The 21,536-nt window shown below is 42.7% G+C and overlaps 1 protein-coding gene across 3 annotated transcripts in view; it reads left to right on the forward strand.

Moving 5' to 3' along the window:
- The first annotated feature begins 5,641 nt into the window (after positions 1–5,641).
- SLC25A12 (solute carrier family 25 member 12) overlaps positions 5,642–21,536 on the forward strand; it is an 80,766-nt gene continuing 64,871 nt past the window's right edge. Inside the window, exons 1-2 of one of the 3 annotated variants that reach the window (XM_032771054.2) lie at positions 5,642–5,720; positions 6,848–6,901. In XM_032771054.2, coding sequence (XP_032626945.1) covers positions 5,709–5,720; positions 6,848–6,901 — 66 coding nt within the window. In that variant the 5' untranslated portion in view covers positions 5,642–5,708. Of the gene's footprint in view, positions 5,721–6,055; positions 6,357–6,847; positions 6,902–21,536 lie in introns of those variants that run through there. The other 2 variants (XM_032771052.2, XM_032771055.2) reach the window with 2 other exon arrangements.

A 21,536-nucleotide genomic window follows, 5' to 3' on the forward strand; every position in this document is an offset into this window, starting at 1 on the left:
ACCAGTTGAGCTAGACTACATCCTAGAATTAATGTGAGGGTGTCAAGGTTTCTTTCCCCACTCTGAACTTTAGGATACAGATGTGGGGACCAGCATGGACACTTTTAAGCCTAATTACTAGCTTAGCTCTGGTATACTGCCACAACCCAGAATTCCAGTGTCTGGGGCACTCTCTGTTCCCCCAAAACTTCGTGCCCTCCCTGGGTTGCCTTGAGGGACTTCACCAATTCCCTGGTGAACACAGGTCCAAACCCCTTGGATCTTAAAACAAGGAGAAATTTACCATCCCCCTCCTTTCCTGGCACCAATCCCTGGTGAGTCCAGATCCAATCCCCTTGGATCTTAAAACAAGGAAAAATCAATCAGGTTCTAAAAAGAAAACTGTTAATTAAAGAAAGAAAAGGTAAAAAGTATCTTTGTAAAATCAGGATGGAAAATGCCTTACAGGGTAATCAGATTCCTATAGACCAGAGGCCCCCTCCCCCCAGCCTTAGGTAAGTTAAAGAAAACAGAGGTAAAATCCTTCCAGCAAAAAGAAACATTTACAAGTTGAGAAAAGAAACATAAGACTAACACGCCTTGCCTGGCTAATTACTTACAAGTCTGAAACATGAGAGACGGATTCAGAAAGATTTGGAGAGCCTGGATGTATGTCTGGTCCCTCTTAGTCCCAAGAGCGAACAACAACACAAAGAGCAGAAAGAAAAGACTTCCCTCCACCAAGATTTGAAAGTATCTTGTCCCCCTATTGGTCCTCTGGTCAGGTGTCAGCCAGGTTTACTGAGCTACTTAACCCTTTACAGGTAAAAGAGACATTAACCCTTAACTATCTGTTTATGACAGAGGGAAAAAATGTAATATGCCTCTATTAGGGGCGGGCAACTTTTTTGGCCTGAGGGCCACATCAGGTTTCCGAAATTGTATGCAGAGCCTCCCCAAACAGCCAGGCGTGGCCCAGTCCCCTTCCCCTATCCGACCCCCCCACTTCTTGACCCCTGACGGTCCCCTCGGGACTCCTGCCCCATCCAATCCCCCTGTTCCCTATCCCCTGATGGCACTCTGGGACCCCTGCCCCATCCACACACTTCTCCCTGCTCCCTGTCCCCTGACCGCCCCTGGAACTCCTGCCCCTGACTGCCCCCCGCTGCCCCATCCAACCCCCCTCTCCTTTCTGACTGTCCCCCCGGTACCCTTGCCCCCATTCAATCTCACTGTTCCCCACCCTCTGACTGCCCCAACCACTATCCACACTCTGCCCCCTGACCACCACCTCAAACTCCCCTGCCCTCTATCCAACCCCCTCTGCTCCCTGCCCCCTTACTGTGCTGCTTGGAGCACCAGTGGCTGGCAGCGCTACAGCCATGCTGCCCAGAGCACCAGGACAGGCAGCCGTGTTGCCTGGCTGGAGCCAGCCACGCCACCGCGCAGCACAGAGCACCGGGTCAGGCCTCAGCTCTGCAGGTCCACTGCCCCAAGAGCTCGCAGCCCTGCCACCCAGAGCACTGCACTGGCGGCGGGGTGAGCTGAGGCTGCCAGGGAGAGGGAACAGCAGCAGAGGGGCCGGGGACTAGCCTCCCAGGCTAGGAGCTCAGGGGCCAAGCAAGAGGGTCATGCGGGCTGGATGTGGCCCATGAACCATAGTTTGCCTACAGCTGGCCTACATCATTTTAATCTAAAACTATTATGCATTAATAATAATTGTATGGTTATAGCATGGCATCCCTACAGGGTGTAATTTAGGTTGTTTAGGTGCCATACCTGGGTATTTCCGTACCCGCGGATTTGGATTTCTTTTAAATTTATCAATTAATCATCTATTCCCATTGGGATGGATTAGACAGTGTGGCCATCAGATCTTCACTGGGTCTTACAACTCTGGAGCCCTCACCCAGGCTTCCAATATCTTGAAATATATCCTGAGTACTAACTAAAGATACAAGGCCTGATTCTCCTCTCATACTGCTTTTATACCAGGGAAGCTCCACTGTCATCTACAGAGCTACTTCTGATTTAAAGTGGTGTAAATGAGAGCAGAATCAGGCCCACAAAATCATACTGTCACAAGCTTCTTAAAGACCTGTGACAGCAGATGTAGATGAGGGAAAAATGCTTTTCCCCTACAGCTGAAAAGGCATTTTTCCTTAGGAAAATAAAACAAATTTGGAGTTTGTAGGCCAAGTCATTTTAAAGATATGAACCACACACAAAAAAATTAGGAAAATGTTTACAAGATGAACATGACTTTTTTTTTTAAACCGCATACCTTAAAGAATATTCCCCAGAATGTTTTTAGTCTTCCCAGAAAAGCTCTATCCTGCCATGACATAAAGTATGTGAAATTTCAGAGGGATTATTAATTTATTTTTGATAAACTGAAAGGGCGGGAAAGTTGAAATTTTGGCTTACCATAGGCTGCTAATTTCCATATTAAATATATAGAGACTACCACAACTCCATAATACTGTACGTCCCAAATCCATGTGAACTCACCTTTTTCCCGTGCTAATAGTAAATGAAGAGCTAGATTGGTTTGGTAAATGAGGTATTTTGTGATCTGTGTGCTAATAGACAAATTCTCAAGAAGTCTTATTGGACTTCAAAGGCCTTGTACTCACCTACACTACTAAAAAAATTGGCACTATATTTGTGCAATTGACTGGGTAAAGAAGCATACACTGTCTGTATCTGGAATGGGGGATATTGCTACTCACATCATGAGGTTGCTATAGTGTGGTCCCAAGTCCACACAGGGAGGTATTCAACTCTTCTGCTATTAGCAGAAGTAGGAGGCATAGTATATTTAAGTACTCTGATTAAGATTACCAGAAACCTTGTTAAAAACCCTTGTGGCCCATTCATAGAGCTCTCACCATTGCTAACATCGATGGGGGAAGTTTTAAAAAATGTTTCTATAGTAGATAAGGCTTTAGGTTCTGTCATAAGTAGATAGGTAAGGTAAGGGTTAAGTTTCTTTTACCTGGAAAGGGTAACCAAACACCTGACCAGAGGACCAATCAAAGAACTGGATTGTTTAAAAGTCAGGGGCGGGAATTTGTATACTCGGGGTCTTTGTTGTTTTCTCGGCTATGAGTAAACAAGTTTCCTTCTAACTCCATCTTATCTCAAATATTCTACCAAAAGTCTGTGAGTACAAAGGGAAACAAAGTAATTCGGCGCTATGAGGAGCTTTGTGTTGTATTTACAGATGTGGATTGGGGTCTTTGTTGCTTCTTCGGCTGTGAGGGACAAGCTATCTTGCTAATCCAATCTTCTCTCATTCTACAAAAAGGCAGTGAGTACAAACGGAAACAAAGTAAGATCGCTTGATATGCTTTGCTTGTACTTACTGTGTGTGATTGCTGGTCTATTTAAAATGGCTATTTTTTAAATCAGACTGGGTTATTCAGATTCTTAAGTAGGAGCCTGTATAAATGTTTATGCAGTTATTATCTGTATTTCTCTTTTTCTATATAAAGCTTCTTTTTCAAACTTGTGGAAGTTTCTTTTTCTAGTAAGGCAGAGAAATGAAACCTCTGTATCAGGATCTGTCTCCCTCACGGGAAGGCAGGAACGGGGAAAGGCAAAGCCAAGCTGTTGGTGATTTTGCATCTCAATTGTCCTAAGGGAAAGAACGCTTATCTTTTGGGAAGCCGAAAACAGGTTTCTTGTACGCGCCAAGCTAGACTGGGAGGAAGCCTGGGAAGGAGGGGGAAGGGATTATCTCTCCTGCTTTAGACTCCAAGGATTTGGAATCTGGGGGTCCCTCCAGGAAGGTTGGGACACCAGAGAGAGGAAAGGGGCAGGCCCTATCATTCCTGACCTGGTGGCAGCCTATCAGATCTAAGCTGGAGATTAAGCTTACAGGACTTCATGCTAGTACCTTATATTTGAACTCTAAGGTCCAAATCGAGGAATATTACTATGACAGGCTCTTTCTGTAGATCTAGGATGATATTGCTCTTCAAATAGCATATATATTGGTTGACTTTTGCAAGATTATCTCTGCTGCCAGTCAGTAAGTAGATAAAATATTAATGAACCACAAGTGGGCTAACAAAGTTCCACTCTAACATTCCTAAAAATAAATCTACTTTTCCAGTTACCCTTATATCACAGCATAGAACCTAGGGCTTTAGCACACTGTTTATAAACCCCCAGACTCCTATCTACTGTAGTTGGAAGTATTTGTGTGGATCTTATCTGGGGTTAAAACAGCAGCAGTCATATATGCTTTGCTAAGAACATAAGATATCTTGTTGGTCACTTTGAAATTTTTATATGGCAAAATAAAAAGTGCATTATTCTCAAACATTTGGTTCCCAAAGGCAGATTGTGAACAAGTTGTCCAAACATAGTGCCATTGTCTCCCTCCTTTTGAATGAGTAACCTGCATATTTCTTTCAAGTTTAAAGAGAAGCAGGCAGCATTGCCTAGTATTTAAAGCACAGGACAGCTTCTAACCAGAAGCTTCTGAATTCCAGTCACAGCACCACTGATTACTTTGTGTCTCCATTTCCCCCTCCATAAAATGGGGATAATAATATTTATGTGTCTTGCGTGGATCATGTTGCTAGGATTTATTAGTTTATGGGCCAAATATACCACTTGATGTAAACAGGTGTAATTACACTGGACTTCAATGGAGTTGCTGCATTTGGTTATGCCAGTAATGAATTTGTCCAGCATTTTACAGATATGAAATGCTACTAAATATAAGTACTAATTATAATTGCTGGAATTATATTTGCAACATAACACTAATTAGAGCTGGCAAAAATATTTTTTGAGGTATGAGGCAGTTTTTGTCAAAAGTTCAAGTGTTTTTTTACCAGATCTACTGATACTTTGATTTGTATAGTGCCTTTAATAAGGATCTTCAAGCACTTTACAAACATTATTAAATAATTCATGCAACATGATGTGAGAGGGGCAATATTATATCCATTTTACAGATGAAATATACAGGGGTTAGTGACTTGCTAAGTTACTGGTAGAGCCAGGAATATGACTCCCAGTCAGTCTTTTCTACCTAGTAGACCTTGCTTCCTCTGCACTGCATCTTGTTTAGGTGTGAATGACTGTATAAGGTGTAAGGCAGTATAAAGTCAGACCCCTATAACAGTTCTCAATCTGGGAGTATGAACAGATGTCAGGTCAAGACTACCCTAACCTTTCTACATTGGTAGAAACAGAGGGGCATCCTGGGGTGGTCACTTTATAGAAAAGGGGATTGCGAATGTAAAGGCTGAGAACCATTGATCCAGAGCTCTGGTAGGTGGGAGAGGAGTCACACAAAGAGTTTGAGGTTGTGCATTAGTGGGCTATAACCATCCCAAGGTCTTTGTAGCAAGGCGGGCACCCTCCCCTCCCCTCCCCCCCCCCGGACCGCCAGCATCTGGCCTAGCTCAGTTTCCTCACAGCTCTGTCTGGCAGGCGCCAGGCGGTCACAACCCCAGGGCTAGGCACTCCTGCCTCGCTCGAGACCGCTGTCCTCTGGGAGGTGCCTCACTCCGGCCACCCACCATCCTTGGGGACCGCTTAGTGGGGCCACAAAGTTCAGGCGCCCTCACTCCCCCGCCCGCGGCCTGGCAACACCACGGTCCCCGTCCCCGCCTGCCGGCGTATTAGCATAGGGCCGGGCTGCGGCGGCGCGGCTGGCTGGTGGTAGCGCCGGGCTGGCAGCTCCTCCTCCCCTCCCCGCGCTCAGCATGGCGGTCAAGGTGACTCTGCTCCTCCGTCGCTTGTTGCATAAGGAGCCGGGTGTTGCGGGCAGCCAGTTCGGGGCCATGCAGGCAGGCGGGGAGCCGGCGGCGGCTGCTGCTGCTCCTCTGTGGGCCTGATAGCCGGCAGCGGCCCCCAGAGAGCAACCCTGGGGAAGGGAGCGATGGGGTGTGAGGGAGATGGGGGGAAGAGAGCGCCCCCCACCGCGGGACAAGGAGTGTGTGGGAGGAGATGGGGGGAGAGCGCCCCTCGGGGACAGGGGCGAGTAGTGGGAAGGAAGGGAAGAGCTTTGGGAGGAAAAGGTCCTGTGTTGGGGGATGGGAGGGAGCAGCTCTGGATGGAAAGGTCCTGTGGCGGGGGCAGGGAGCAGCTTTGGGTTAAGGGTCTGTTGGGGGCAGTATGGGGGTGAGAGCAGCTCTGGGGAGGTATTGAGAGTGAATAGAGTAGCTCTTTGGGAAGATGGGAGTTTTACAGCAGGAGCTTGCAGAGCAGTCCTCAGCTGGGTGAGCACAGTTCGGTTCAGGGAATTTTCAGAACAGTGCATCTCACTTGGAAAAATATTGATGATTCTTGTTGTGCATGTTTGTTGGTCTGTTGCACATAGTCAACCCAAAGGTGTAAAATGTGTTTGCTTAGTGAGTTTTTAGCCTACAAGTGTAGCCTGGATGCTGGCACATGTGCTTGAACTTTTCAGCGTCCCAAGGTCTTCCCAATTGTTTGTTTGAACTAGAGAGTGGTCATGTTTTAATTCAAGTTAACTAAGACAATTGTAAAGGCAAATGGAGACACTTCTCAAGTGTTGGTGATTTACTGCAACTTCTGCTAAGGGCAATTTCTACCGTTTGGGGCTCTGGAGATACTGTTGCTCCTGACATTTGGGTCTGTTTCACTGTCTCCCTTGTTCTCAGACAACAGTTAATGAGTTTGACAGCTATCACTACTCCCTGAATTGTTTTAAAGTTAAGCAATGAAAACTTAGATTTTAGTGTTTGAGATTCTGTTTATCAGTTAGATAAGAGAGCTGACATTTATTACCCTTATCAGCATAGATTGCATGAGGATTCCCTACGCTACAAGTCAATTACCTAGCTAGTAAAGCATTAACTTCCATTTCTTGACTTTACAGGTACAAACAACCAAAAGAGCGGATCCCAATGAGCTACGGAACATATTTTTGCAGGTAAAGTGATTGATTTGCTTGACAGTTATTTCTTTAAGGGTATGCCTTCACTGCCAATGTTAAAGCTCTCCCACGGCTGTGTAGTTGCGGCACCAGTGCTGGAAGAGAGCTCTCCCAATGCTGTAAAAAACCATCTCCACGAAGGGAGTAGCTGCCAGTGCTGGGAGTGTGGCTCCCCAACGCTGGTGCACTGTCTATACTGCCACTTTATAGTGCTGAAGCTTGCATTACTCATGGGGGTATTTTTTCACATTCCTGTGCGAGAACGTTTCAGAGCTGTAAAGTGGCAGTGTAGACGAGGCCTAACTGTTGATATGCCAGGGAGGGGTGGTTGCTTTGGGGAGTGGTTACTATGGCGGGGCGGTTGTTATGGGAGAGCAGTTGGTACACTGCTACCTCGATATAACGCCACCCGATATAACACTAATTTGTATATAATGCGGTAAAGCAGTGCTCCTGAGAAGCGGGGCTGCGCACTCCGGTGAATCAAAGAAAGTTCACTATAACATGGTTTCACCTATAACGTGGTAAGGTTTTTTGGCTCCCAAAAACAGCGTTATATCGAGGTAGAGGTGTATGTCAAAGTATGTGACACACATTTTATGTCACACTCAGATCTTTAAAGTTCACATTGTTTATATTGTATGTCTAAAGGCCCTTTTAGGTTTGAATGGTATTAAGGTAAACTGATACTGAAACAAGTTATTGCTTAATATTTCTTTCCTTCAAATATTTTTGAAATAGTTACAACATTTCCTCTATAGCACAAAAACAAAACCCCAAACCCTAAGCTGCATTATTTTTTTAAGTTACACTTTTCAAGATAATAAAAAAGCCCTACCTTGAAAGTGATTTTCTACTGTAGCTCTTACCTTAAGGATTTTCCTGATTCTCTTATAAAAATGTTGAACTATAGTTAAGAGTCATAAAAAAAATCTACACCTCAACTTGCTGTGTGTGTGTATGTACTAGTCTGTTTACATAATGTCACTTTCTTAGTATAGGTTACCCAAATTGGTATGTTTGTACTGAATTACTGGAAGCTTTTTTCTCCCCTCCTCTCTGATTTCTCTCAAGCCATCAGAAAGATAATTCTAAAAGGAAAACACAAAATTATGAAAGTAAGATTTTGTAACAAGATTGATGTGATCAAATGTGGGGCAGTGTCTTTGTTCCTAGATTGTGTCCCTTAATATTTTAAATATCTTTCCATGTAAAAATTTTTCCCTTACATTCAGAAATTCTCAAGTAAAACGCTTTAGCTAGAACACAGGAAATGAAAGTAATTTTAAATTAAGGAGTTCCACTGGAAATAAGACCGTAATAATACAAGTCACCTTTATGTTTCCCTTGACATGTGACCTTTGATGCTGTATTATCAAGTTCCCAGATGTGATAAGCAGCCAAGAGACCCTTTTGGCTGAGAGAACTGATTATATCTAACCACTACATTTTTTGGTTAACTTGAATACAGGAGTGGGTGCTAAAAATTGCAATGTTATATTCAAATGATTTTGTCTAATTTTTTAACATCTGATATACCATGTAAATTCCCCTCCCCCAGCATAAAAGCATAAACTGAAGGTGTAGTATTTAGTCTTAAAGAATAAAATAGTTAAGTATTAATTTATTGAAGTACAAATGAATATTAGATATCTAAAAGCTGTTTTATTGGCTTCTGGACTTCTGGTAGTTAGACCGTCAAACAAAGATTTTGCAAGTCATGCACAAGACTTGAAACATGACTGGGTTGTTTTCTGACATTTGACGTATTTAACTTTTTACATACTCTTATTCTATTCAACTGGAATGCTCTGTATAACACAGAGCATATATGATTCTTGTCTTACGTTTTGTTTTGAAGTAGGCGTTTTTGTTGCTGAAATGAAGTAAAATATCTGAAGTCATGTATGTAGTAGTTTTATCCTTACAGGGATGCTAAATCGGTAAGTTCTCTATATGAAGTTAAATATTTCACTGGCAGGTAGGCAGTTTGTTGTTTAAAGTCTTAATTCCACAATTCTACAACAGATATGCTTTGTTTTGTGCGCATGAGAAATGAAGATGTAATGGCTGCCATATTACTTTTCTTGCATATCTGAAACTTGCAATAAAAAAGCTATAGGAACTTAAACATTTTAAATTGTACTAATATTTAGAGGTACATCAAATTAAGAAAAAGTTACAGGCATAGAGAGACATCTTCTTGTGTTTTTGATAATTTGGCAAATTACACAAGTTTGAAATCCTGTTCGTGCTGTGTTGGTAGGTTATAAATAAACTTACTGTATTTTTAATTTTTTTATCACGACAGAAACCCTCCAGACAAAAACGAATAGAACTTTGTTGAGAAATAGTGTAACAAGACATTTCATAGGTCAGATATGTTGTGCTCTTTGCTGAGAGTGCAAGTCTGTTCCATGTTGTTCAGCTAAAGGGCATGCATTCCTGCCTAAATTTGGCTTCCCTTGAAAATAGACACAAGTAACGATGAGAATCATGAAGTGGAATAGAGTTCATGTGTTCACCTTGCACAGTGGTACAGGGTGTCCTTATCCTTCCTCCTGTTCGCATGATACATTCTACTAAATGTTACCATCCAGTTCACATGAATATATTAGTGTGTATGCTGTGCCTATATTATCAGAATTTCTGAAGCTTGGTGTAAGATTTTATTATTTAAATTATTAAAGTGTTAGCAGAAAATATTTTTATTTTTAGAGTACAAAAGCTTAAAGGAACAAAACAAAGGAGAAGTTGAAATGGTGAGCAGGAGGGACACAGATCTCTTTAGGACAGTGTTTATCTAATTTCTTGGTGAGCCTCCATTTTTTTTTTCCTAGAGGAGATGTAGTTAAATGTGGGAAGTATCTGGTTGAATGCGTCCCTTTCAGTTGAACCCAAAATGGAACTGAACCAGCAAGAAAGAAAAAGGAACATGTTACCCTTTTCCATTTATTTAAAATGCGGTTCCATTTTTTCCATTGAGTCAGTTTTCTGAAATCCATTGCACCTGATTTAGTGAGAATGATGAGAGGAATACCTGTGAATTTTTTCTTCTGTAAAGGATAAAGTTTGGAGGGCCAAAGGAAATATTAGTTTAGGCTGAAAACCAATGTGATGACATCTAACTGTATGTTTAAAAGACAGACTGTATTTAGCTTAGACATGTTATGTTGTGGTGGTAGAAAACAAGATGTTCAAATTAATCAAATGCTCAGTTTTGAATGATCCTTCTTATGTGTGATAAGAATTCTCTTTTGCAAAGAAATAATTTGAAATTGAAGAATCCATTTTAATTTTAGTATAAAGTTTAATGTGTAATAAAGTAAATTTATTTTAATTTTGGGGTAAATTAAATAACTTCTTAATAAATATAGACAAATATAAGCAAATATGAATATATATATATATATAAAAATAATATATATATCAGAGTTTTTAGTCATGCTAAGAGGTACTTGCTTTATAGGTTGCATCACAGAAAGGTCACTCGGGGCCAGATACTATGAATTTATAAATGCATGTCAAAAGTGAAAGGCTTACCTACTTTGTCACTCCTTATTATGTTGGCTTTTTGCCAGCACCTCTTCTAAATACAGTATCATGACTTTCTCATATGGAACTGAGTATAATCTGTCAGATAACGGTTCATTCATTTGTATAAAAAATAAATTCCCAAACAGTTTCTTTATTGTAAAATAATTCACAATTTAATAAAAATAGTTTGATTAGTTTGTTTCTAAAGCAATAGGACAATTATATTTACATGCTTAAATGTTTATTGTCTTTCATGTGCCCTTGACTCCATGCTCCCTCTCTTATAACTGAATTCTGCTGCTGTTGTGGATATTTCCAATACCCTGTATGTTCTATGATTTTGGATATGCAGAGTTTACTGTGGAATGCACTCCTTACAGCAGAATCATGCTTCATAATCTAAGGTTTTATTATTTTAAAATGGAAGGGTAACTTTAAGACAGTGTTGCAATGATGTTTTCCTGACTTTGCAAACATGCAGGAACCCTGAAATAATAGCTCTGTTAAAATGTGAACTACCCTGTTCATTTTAATGGAGTGTTAATTCTTAAATCTAAGACAACAGTTTATTGTTTGTCATATGGTAAGTCCCACATGCCCTAGTCAAAAAAAGGGCCCATTTTGCTAGCTTTCGTACAAATACCTCGACAAATGCGGTCCCTGGCCCAAAAACTTTGCAGTCTAAGACAAGACACAAGTGGATGTAACAAGCAAATAGGAGAAGATGGATGAAGATAATAATTATAGGTTTGTAGTCCATTTAAAGTTATTTATTTTTTCTAATTACAAGGAATAAATTTAAATGTTCGCTTTTAACCATGTCACTGCTGATAATTTTAACAGCAGTATACATCTAATATTCTTCTTAACCCACAGTCCCAAACAATTGCCACACTTTCTCTGGAGCCAAAAGCCCTGCCTTCCTCTTTCTCAGATTTTGAAACCTCCAGCTTCTCTGATAACTTCTGTGATGCAGTTATAGATTGTCAAAACAAAAATATATTTTCAGTGCAAAAAACTGTGAAACATTGAAGACTAAAACTGTGGATCACAGCTTACCATAATTTGAATGTAACAAAAGTAAACACTGGGACTACTGTAATTATTGCTGTATTCATTTTGTTTAATATGCCAAAACACTCCAATTATTTTAAATGGAGCTACTCCAGAATTTCCAGTATGCCATCCAGAGATCTGCACATGCACGGGAGCCTGGCTGCAGAAATTAGATCCAGCATATACATGGGCCTATAGTGTTTCTCTTAAACGGTGTGTGCACATCAGAGTATTATAAAAATACTGTAACACATGGCTAGAAAGGGTTAAGCATCCTGCAAAATAAATAACTCTCAGAAGACATATAGGGAGTGAATGTTTGTGTTTTTGTGTATTACATATGTGTAAGCAGGGTGTACAGTGTAATTAACAGTCCTTGTCTATACTGTATTCTGATAATTCAGAGGTCAAAAGAAAATCATATAATGTAAATTAATTGTAAACTCGGGATATCTTAGTAGTCATCTCTTTTTGAAATGTATTGTGAGTGGTGGAGGAACAATCAAAGAGCCTTATGTTAATTCGTATAGCTAAGTATCAGTGATGGTCCTCCTTCAAAGTCATCCTAATTACCTTTTGTTTCCTGAGGAATTTCAGCTTGTCAAAAGACATGAAATTGTATAAAAGATCCTTGGGTCCTGATTGTGTCATCTCAGGTCTGCTTAAGCTTCATCAGGGGAAGTTTGAGTCGCAAGACTGAGGTCCCAGATATGCTAATACGCCCTGAATATGATATTTAGACATTGGACTGTGACCTGTAACTGAATGTTAAAGGAACTCTTTACAACTACAAAGCTCACCATCTCTACTATGAATCTGAATCTTAAGAATTGAACTCATGTCTGTATGTATATTGATCTTTTAACCATACTCTCTCTCTCTCCTGTTTTTTAATAAATTTTAGTTTAGTTAATAAGAATTGGCTGTGGCATGAATTTGGGTAAGATCTGAAACATTAATCTGGAAGGTAATGTGTTGGATCCTTCGGGATTGGTAGAACCTTTTCTTTTATATGATGAAATAAGATTTACAGAAATTTTCATCATATTTGACGTGAATACCTGAATGGAAACCTGAGGCTGGATCACTTTAAGGGAACTGTGGTGTTTGGACTTCTGAGTAACCAGTAAGATGATAAAAAAGCTGTTTTATGCTGGTTTGGTGACTCAGAGGGCTTGGCTACACTCGAAACTCCAAAGCGCTGCCGCGGCAGCGCTTTGAAGTGCGAGTGTGGTCGCAGCGCCAGAGAGAGCTCTCCCTGCACTGCAGGTACTCCACCTCCCCGTGGGAATTAGCTTACAGCGCTGGGAGCCGCGTTCCCAGTGCTGGGGCACTGTTTACACTGGCGCTTTATAGCGCTGTAACTTGGTATGCTCAGGGGGGTGTTTTTTCATACTCCTGAGCGAGAGAGTTGCAGCGCTGTAAAGCGCCAATGTAGCCAAGGCCTAAGTCAGGGATCAGCAACCTTTCAGAAGTGGTGTGCCAAGTCTTCATTTATTCACTCCAAGGTTTCAGGTGCCAATAATACATTTTAACATTTTTAGAAGGTCTCTTTCTATAAGTCTATAATATATAACTAAACTATTGTTGTATGTAAAGTAAATAAGGTTTTTAAAATATTTAAGAAGGTTCATTTAAAATTAAATTAAAATGCAGAGCCCCCTAGACCAGTGTCTAAGACCCAGGCAGCGTGAGTGCCACTGAAAATCAGTTCGCGTGCCGCAGGTTGCCTACCCCTGATCTAAGTATTGCAATACCCACTAGCTTTTTGGGGTTTGGCTACCCCATTCTTTGCAGTTCACCCTAATTGAGTGACCATAGCTGGGTCCCCACTAGGACCCTGGTCACAGTGGTGTAGTTGTGCTTGGATACACGTTAACACAGGTTAATTGGGTTTTGAATTAGAACCACACGCTTGTCAAAATTTAATTTTGATATTGGAGAGTTTAAGGGTTAAAAATCAGTTACAGTGAGTGACTCATGATCAAGATGCTGACAGAAAATGCTTGGAAGAATTGTGCTTACGAGAGGGTTTTATTTTAAAAAAAAGGCCCCAGAGCAGGAACTAAAAATCTGTTAATTGCCAGTGATAAGGAAGCAGGCTCAGTGAAAATGCTTGCAGTGAGAAACCAGTGGCTAGAACTTGACCAAAAGCAAAAAATAGCTAATATGAAAGGAGAAGCTGTTGAAAGAGAACACCTGTGTTTTGAACATAAACAAAGAATGGCATAAATTTGATTGCAGGAACTAGAAGCTAAGGGAGAAATGGACAGACTTAAGCGCCAACTCAAGAGAATAAAAGAACAATAGGAACTGTATCATTCTGGAAAGCCAGCTCCTCTCAACAGCAAAGATGGGGATAGAATCTATCCAGTTTGTAACAATGTTGGTGTGTTGTTTGACTCTAAGCAGTTGTCTGTGTATAACCAAATTTACCCCAACCCTGCCACCTTTTATGTAAATGCTTTTACAGTGAGTTCGGGTGAAGGTAATTCCATAACTCATGCAGAGAATGTAAAAGTCAATGGTAAAGCTGTTTAGGGCAAATGACAGCTTCTAATATCACTCTTGTTAAAACAGATTTTGTCAAAGAGGAAGATTATTTACCAAATAATATTGAATATTGTAATCCTCTGTGAGTTTATTGTAAGTGTGCCTTTAACCAGAATCCATCTTGAATGGAATGGTGTTAAACATGATGTTATAGCTGGTGTAAGGAAGTTATTGTCTAAGGATCTTTTGACTGGGGATGATATTAAAACTTTGTTCAATTAAGTTGATGACATAAACCAGTCACAGGAAAGAAATAATCCTGAACCTGTGTCTACTAGGGGCAAGGATTTGCCTATGGAGGGTTTCTCTAAATGTTTGTATGAGGACGATAGCTGTTTATCTGTGCAATGAAGCAGTGAATAGGTGGAAAAAATTCCTAATTGTCTGGTATTTCAGAAGTGAATCTGGTATTAGACCCAGGGGGAGGGATAGGTCAGTGGTTTGAGCATTGGCCTGCTAAACCCAGGTTGTGAGTTCAATCCTTGAGGGGGGTCAGTCTAGGGGCTTGGGGCAATAATCTGTCCAGGGATTGGTCCTGTTTAGAGCAGAAGGTTGGATTAGATGACCTCCCAAGGTCCCTTCCAACCCTGATATTTTATGATTTTAAGGCTCAGGGAGATGTTTCTCTAGAGCAAATTTAAAGTTGGTGATCAGGTTAAAACCCTAATTGAGGAAGAAAAAGGTAATTTTTTTTATGGGTGGTGGAATGTTGGCTAGTAAAGCTTGGGAAAGTAAGTCTGGCCCAGGTAAAAGTGAGGTGATTAAAGTAGCTCAGTGTAATAAGACACTATTTGTAGAAAACAGCAGTTTATCTGTTAAGGGAGGGAAAGGCAAAGAAAGTTTAGATGAACATAGGCAGCCTTATGAGCTGATGGCTTTGTCTCATCAGCAGTTTTGGAAGGCAAGGTTAGTGGAACATGAGTATCCCTGTACCTTACCTGTTACCAGTGTGGAGAACTTTGACAGTGAAGGAAATGTTCCTGTGTCTGTTAGGGGTAATGACTTGCCTATGAAGGGAGCTACCCCAATCTCCAAGCAATTGTATGTGAACAGCCATGTGTGCTGGGACAAAGGAAAGGATATCCCAAGCTGTTTGTCTGTTAAAGAGGAATGTTTCTCCAGCTCTTTTCTGTCTGTAAAGCAGACAGAAGAAGCCTGTCAGCCTATGATGGTTGAAAATTCATCAGTTGACCTAGAGCTGAATCTGGATACAACTAAAGCCCAGGAAGGAAGTGGTCCTGAATTTGTGTCTGCTAGGGATGATGACATTATAACTAGGTTGCATCCAGTTAATGTCATAAATAGCTCCCAGAGACCAAGGGATTCTGGTGCTTCTATTTTGCCTGTTGCTAGTATGTTGCTGGGTAAAGATATGATAACCTTGTCTGATCAGGGTGATATCATAGCCAGGGCACAAGGAAAGCATAAGGTTATTTGACTGTTATCCACTAATAGTGTGGAAACTTGTAACAGGGAAGAGAATGCTTCTAATCTTGTGACTATGAAGTCTAGCAGTTTACCTGAAAGGGAGTTTGTGAAAATCCTCCTAATGGGACAGAGGTGATTCGTTAAGTGAAACCCAGAAAGTGTCTGTTGTTGCTCAGGAAAATGTTCCTTTAGAGCAAGGTGAAAAGGGCAAGGGCAGAATTTCTGTGAAAAATGGGTTGTTGCTTAGAAAAATTCCTGAAGAGAAAAATCTTCAGGGTATTTTTTTGCAAGCAGTTTGCTGCAACTCAGGCCTGGTCTACACTACATGTTTAAACCGAATTTAGCAGTGTTAAACCGAATTAACCCTGCACCGGTCCACACAACGAAGCCCTTTATATCGATATAAAGGGCTCTTTAAACCGATTTCTGTACTCCTCCCCGATGAGGGGAGTAGCACTCAAATCGGTATTGCCATGTCGGATTAGGGTTAGTGTGTCCACAATTCGACGGTATTGGCCTCTGGGCGGTATCCCACAGTGCACTATTGTGACTGCTCTGGACAGCAATCTGAACTCGGATGCACTGGCCAGGTAGACAGGAAAAGTCCCACAAACTTTTGAATTTTATTTCCTGTTTGCCCAGCGTGGAGCTCTGATCAGCACGGGTGGCGATGGAGTCCCAAATCCAAAAAGAGCTCCAGCATGGACTGTACGGAGATCTCTTTATGGGGAGACAAATCTGTTCTATCAGAGCTCCATTACAGAAGACGAAATGACAAAGCATTTGAAAAAATCTCCAGGCTGTGATAGAGTCCACAGCAGGGACTCAGCACAGTGCTGTGTGACAAGCGTAACGGAAAGCCAAAGAATCAAATGGACGCTCATGGAGGGAGGGAGGAGGTACTGAGGACTCCAGCTATCCCACAGTCCCCGCCGTCTCCGAAAAGCATTTGTATTCTTGGCTGAGCTCTCAATGCCTGAAGAGTCAAAAACATTTTCCTGGGTGTTTCAGGGTATATGTCGTCAATTTACCCCAGTGACGAAAGGCTAAATGGGCTCCATGGTTGCCATGCTATGGCATCTGCCAGGGCAATCCAGGGAAAAAGGGCGCAAAATGATTGTCTGCCATTGCTTTCACAGAGGAAGGATTGAGTGACGACATTTACCCAGAATCACCTGCGACACTGTTTTTGCATTGGGATCTCAACCCAGAATTCTGATGGGCAGGGGAAACTGCGGGAACTACGGGATAGCTACCCATAATGCAACGCTCCAGAAATCGACACTAGCCTCGGTACATGGACGCACACCACCAAATTAATGTGCTTAGTGTGGCCACGTGCACTCGACTTTATACAATCTGTTTTACAAAACTGGTTTCTATAAAATCGGAATAATCCCGTAGTGTAGACATACCCTAATGGGTATGGAAGTGATTTGATTGAGTTAACTCAGCGTGAATCATTGTATAGAGAAAGCAACAGTTTGTTTGGGAGACTTGTTCCAGTTCCTAACTGCCGGAGTCTTTCTGAGTTGTATAGATCCACAGACTTTACTTTAGAAAGATCCAGGGAATATCTTTGAAAAGGTTTCGAATGAAATAAAAATTGTTAGGGAATTTAAACAGCCCTGTAAGCTTAACCAACTTGTTGGAGAGGCAATGTTGTTGGAACATGAATGTCTCCATGTTGATTCTTTAAGTAAGCAGTCTGTGACTCAGGCACTGAGGAAAGATCGGGTTAGTGGGATACAAGGATGCAGGGGAGAGTAGGCAAACTCTCATCTCTAGATATTTTGGTTATGACTTGTAGTCTCTTAGCCCTGATCTACACTACGAGTTTAGGTTGAATTTGACAATGTTAGATCGATTTAACCCTGCACCCGTCCACAGGACGAAGCCATTTTTGTTGACTTAAAGGGCTCTTAAAATTGATTTCTGTACTCCTCCCTGACAAGGGGATTAGTGCTGAAATCGAATTCGCCAGGTCAAGTTTGGGGTAGTGTGGATGCAATTCGACAGTATTGGCCTCAGGGAGCTATCTCAGAGTGCTCCATTGTGACGGCTCTGGACAGCACTTTCAACTCAGATGAGCTAGCCAGGTACACAGCAAAAGCCCTGGGAACTTCTGAATTTCATTCCCTGTTTGGCCAGTGTGGCGAGTGCATCAGCACAGGTGACCATGGAGTCCCAGAATCACAAAAGAGCTCTAGCATGGACTGAATGGGAGGTACTGAATCTGATTGCTCTGTGGGGAGATGAATCTGTGCTATCAGAACTCTGTTCCAAAAGACAGAATGCCAAAAAATTTCAAAAAATCTCCAAGGGCATGATGGACAGAGGCTACAACAGGGACCTAAAGCAGTGCCGTGTGAAAATTAAGGAGCTCAAGGAAGCCTACCAAAGCCCTAGACATGCCTCTTCTATGATGAGCTGCATGCAATTCGGGGGCGGGTGTCTACCACTACCACACCCTGTCCGTGGACACCTGCAAGGGGGGAATCTCATTCAACAGGGATGAGGATTTTGGGGACGAGGAAGATGAGTTGGAGAAGGATGAGAATAGCGCACAGCAAGCAAGCAGAGAAACCATTCTCTCAGACAGCCAGGAACTGTTTATCACCCTGGAGACAATACCCTCCCAGCCCTCCGAAGGCGGGTTCATGGACCAGGAAGCCGGAGAAGGCACCTCTGGTGAGTGTACCTTTGTAAATATAATGCATGGTTTAAAGGAGAGCGTGTTTAATGATTAATTTGTCCTGAAGACTTGGGATGCATTCGTGGCCAGTACAGCCCCTCCTTTTAAATGGCCAACCCAACAGGTGCTTGGTATGGGAAAGGAGGGCACTGCTGTTTGAAACCATTCCTACATGTTATGAAGGTTGAAGAAGCCGAAAATCTGTGGCTTACTATGGCTGCCTGCAAGCCAAATTCTGTTGCCCGGCCCTGCGTGAGTGATGACTCTCACCAAACCGGCAGGCCCTCAATATAAGAGGCAAAATGCGACCTTGTAATTAAAGCACATGAGCTATGTAACATTAACAGCTTGGTTCACTGTGAAACAGTCTACCCATTGTTCTTTAAAATGTGTCTTTTTAGATACTACTCTCCCTTTTTTCCTCCTGCAGCTGCAAATGTTTCAAAGCTCCCCCTATCATCTCTGTCCCAGAGGCTAGTGCAGATAAGAAGGCGAAAAAAACCCACTTGTGATGAAATGTTCTCCGACTTCATGCAGTGCTCCCGCACTGAAAGCACTCAGCAGAATGCATGGAGGCAAACAGTAGCAGAGTTCAGGAAAGCAGAAAATGAATGCGATGACAGGGGGACGAGTGAGATGAGAGGTAGCGGCAGTGCGATGGGAGGAGGGAGGATGCAATACTGAGGCTCCTGGGGGCGGGGAGAGGGCTCTGGGCACCCAACCCCAGAGGACTGCCCAAGCAACAGAAGGCTGGCACTCAATAAGTTTTGAAGTGCAGTGTGGCCTTGTCCTTCCCTCCTTCCCTCATCCACCACTCCAACTGGTGCTTTCCTCCTCCCTCACCCCTCCTGGGCTACCTTGGCAGTTATGTCCCTATTTATGAGATGAATGAATAAAGAATGCGTGATTTTGAAACGATAATGACTTTATTGCTTCTGCAAGCAGTGATCGAAGGAGGGAGGTTGGTTGGCTTACAGGGAAGTAGAGTGAACTAAGGGGGTGGGTTTTCATCAAGGAGAAACACACACAACTGTCACACCATAGCCTGGCCAGTCATGAAATTGGTTTTCAAAGCTTCTCTGATGTGCAGCGCGCCCTGCTGTGCTCCTTTAATCGCCCTGGTGTCTGGCTGCGCGTAATCAGTGGCCAGGCAATTTGCCTCAACCTCCCACCCCGCCATGAACGTCTCCCCCTTACTCTCACAGAAATTGTGGAGCACACAGCAAGCAGCAATAACAGTGGGAATATTGGTTTCGCCAAGGTCTAACTGAGTAAGTAAACTGCGCCAGCACACTTTTAAACGTCCAGATGCACATTCTACCACCATTCTGCACTTGCTCAGCCTGTAGTTGAATCGCTCCTTACTACTGTCTAGGCTGCCTGTGTATGGCTTCATGAGCCATGGCATTAAGGGGTAGGTTGGATCCCCAAGGATAACTTTAGGCATTTCAACATCCCCAACAGTTATTTTCTAGTCTGGGAAGTAAGTCCCTTCCTGCAGCTGTTCAAACAGACCAGAGTTCCTGCAGATGCGAGCGTCATGTACCTTTCCCGGCCATCTCACGCTGAAGTCAGTGAAATGTCCCTTGTGATCCACCAGTGCCTGCAGCACCATGGAAAAGTACCCCTTGCGGTTTATGTACTGGCTGTCAAGGGGGTCTGGTCTCAAGACAGGGATATGCATTCTGTCTATCGCCCCACCACAGTTAGGGAATCCCATTGCAGCAAAGCCATCCACTATGACCTGCATGTTTCCCAGAGTCACTACCCTTGATAGCAGCAGCTCAGTGATTGCGTTTGCTGCTTAGATCACAGCAGCCCCCACAGTAGATTTACTCCAAATTGATACCTGACTGACCGGTAGCTGTCTAGCATTGCACGCTTCCGGAGGGCTATCGCCACTTGCTTCTTAACTGTGAGGGCTGCTCTCATCTTGGTATTGCGCTTCAGGGCAGGGAAAAGCAAGTCACAAAGTTCTATGAAAGTGCCCTTACACATGCGAAAGTTTCACAGCCACTGAAAATCATCCCAGACCCACAACATTATGCAGACCCACCAGTCTGTGCTTGTTTTCCGGGCCCAGAGTTGGCATTCACGGCGTGAACCTGCCCCATTACCACCATGATGTCCAAATTGCCAGGGCCCGTGCTTTGAGGAAGTCTGTGTCCACGTTCTCATCACTGTCGTGATCACGCTGTTGTCACCTCCTTGCCTGCTTTTGCAGGTTCTGCACGTCCTGCAGGATAATGTGCGAGGTGTTTGCAATGCTCAAAACAGCAGCAGTGAGCTGAGCGGGCTCTATGCTTGTCATGGTATGGTGTCTGCAGGAGAGCAGAGTTTAGCGGAAGCGGTGGATGACGACAGATGCCATGAGAATAAATATTTATACTGAACGATGAGATGACCTGCGAGGTGGACAGGAGAGCATAGCTGCAGCGGAAGCAGTGGATGACTGAGGTCATTTACTCTATTTAGCTCAGTCATCATTTTACTCAATTGAGACAGCTCATTTACAACAGCAGGAGAGCAGAGTTGCAATGGAAGCAGTGGATGATGATGGTTTGCAGACCTTCTGCACCGTCTGCTGCCGGCAGCACCCAGGGCACAAAAGCAGTGATGATGATGAGCTGAGCTGAGTGGGCTCTATGCTTGCCGTGGTATGGCATCTGCACGGAAAAAAGGCGCAAAATGATTGTCTGCCGTTGCTTTCACGGAGGGAGGGGCGGCTGACGACATGTACCCAAAACCACTCGCGACGATGTTGTAAATGTACATATGTGGTAGAACTGATGTTAATGTTATTGCTAATGATTGTAACTAACTTGTTGCTGATACCAAGAACTATAAGATTGTATAATATGCATGATCTTTTGAAAAGCCCTTGAACATGTTAAGAGTTGTACATAATTGAAACCCTTATGATTATGCTCTTTGGTTTAACAAGAACACACTTTGTGTTAAAAAGTCTAATGTTGAGACTTCACAGCTAGTGCATATACATATTTCTAAAACTGTTCACAGCAGAAAATACACTACAAGCTTGAACTGTTGTGCACAAAGGGAAATTGAGGTACAACACCTCACAGCCTTGAGGTCTGATTGCCAGAATAAGTGCTCTCTGAAGAATATTAATGGCTATGTTAATACATAGACCAAACCCTGGAATCACTAAAGTGTTTCACAAAGTATGGCCTAAGTTTTTGGCTGGGCCAAAGCATGCATCAATAATTTGGCCTTACAAAGAATTCAATGTAAACACAGCTCATATCAATGTGAGGAGATCCTTAAGGTGTATCCAGGAGCTCTAATTTTGCCCTTCCACACAAGTCTCACACTGGGGGTTTGACGCATGGCTAGAAAGGG

Source organism: Chelonoidis abingdonii, chromosome 10 (assembly GCF_003597395.2).
Source record: "Chelonoidis abingdonii isolate Lonesome George chromosome 10, CheloAbing_2.0, whole genome shotgun sequence".
NCBI lineage: Eukaryota > Metazoa > Chordata > Testudines > Testudinidae > Chelonoidis > Chelonoidis abingdonii.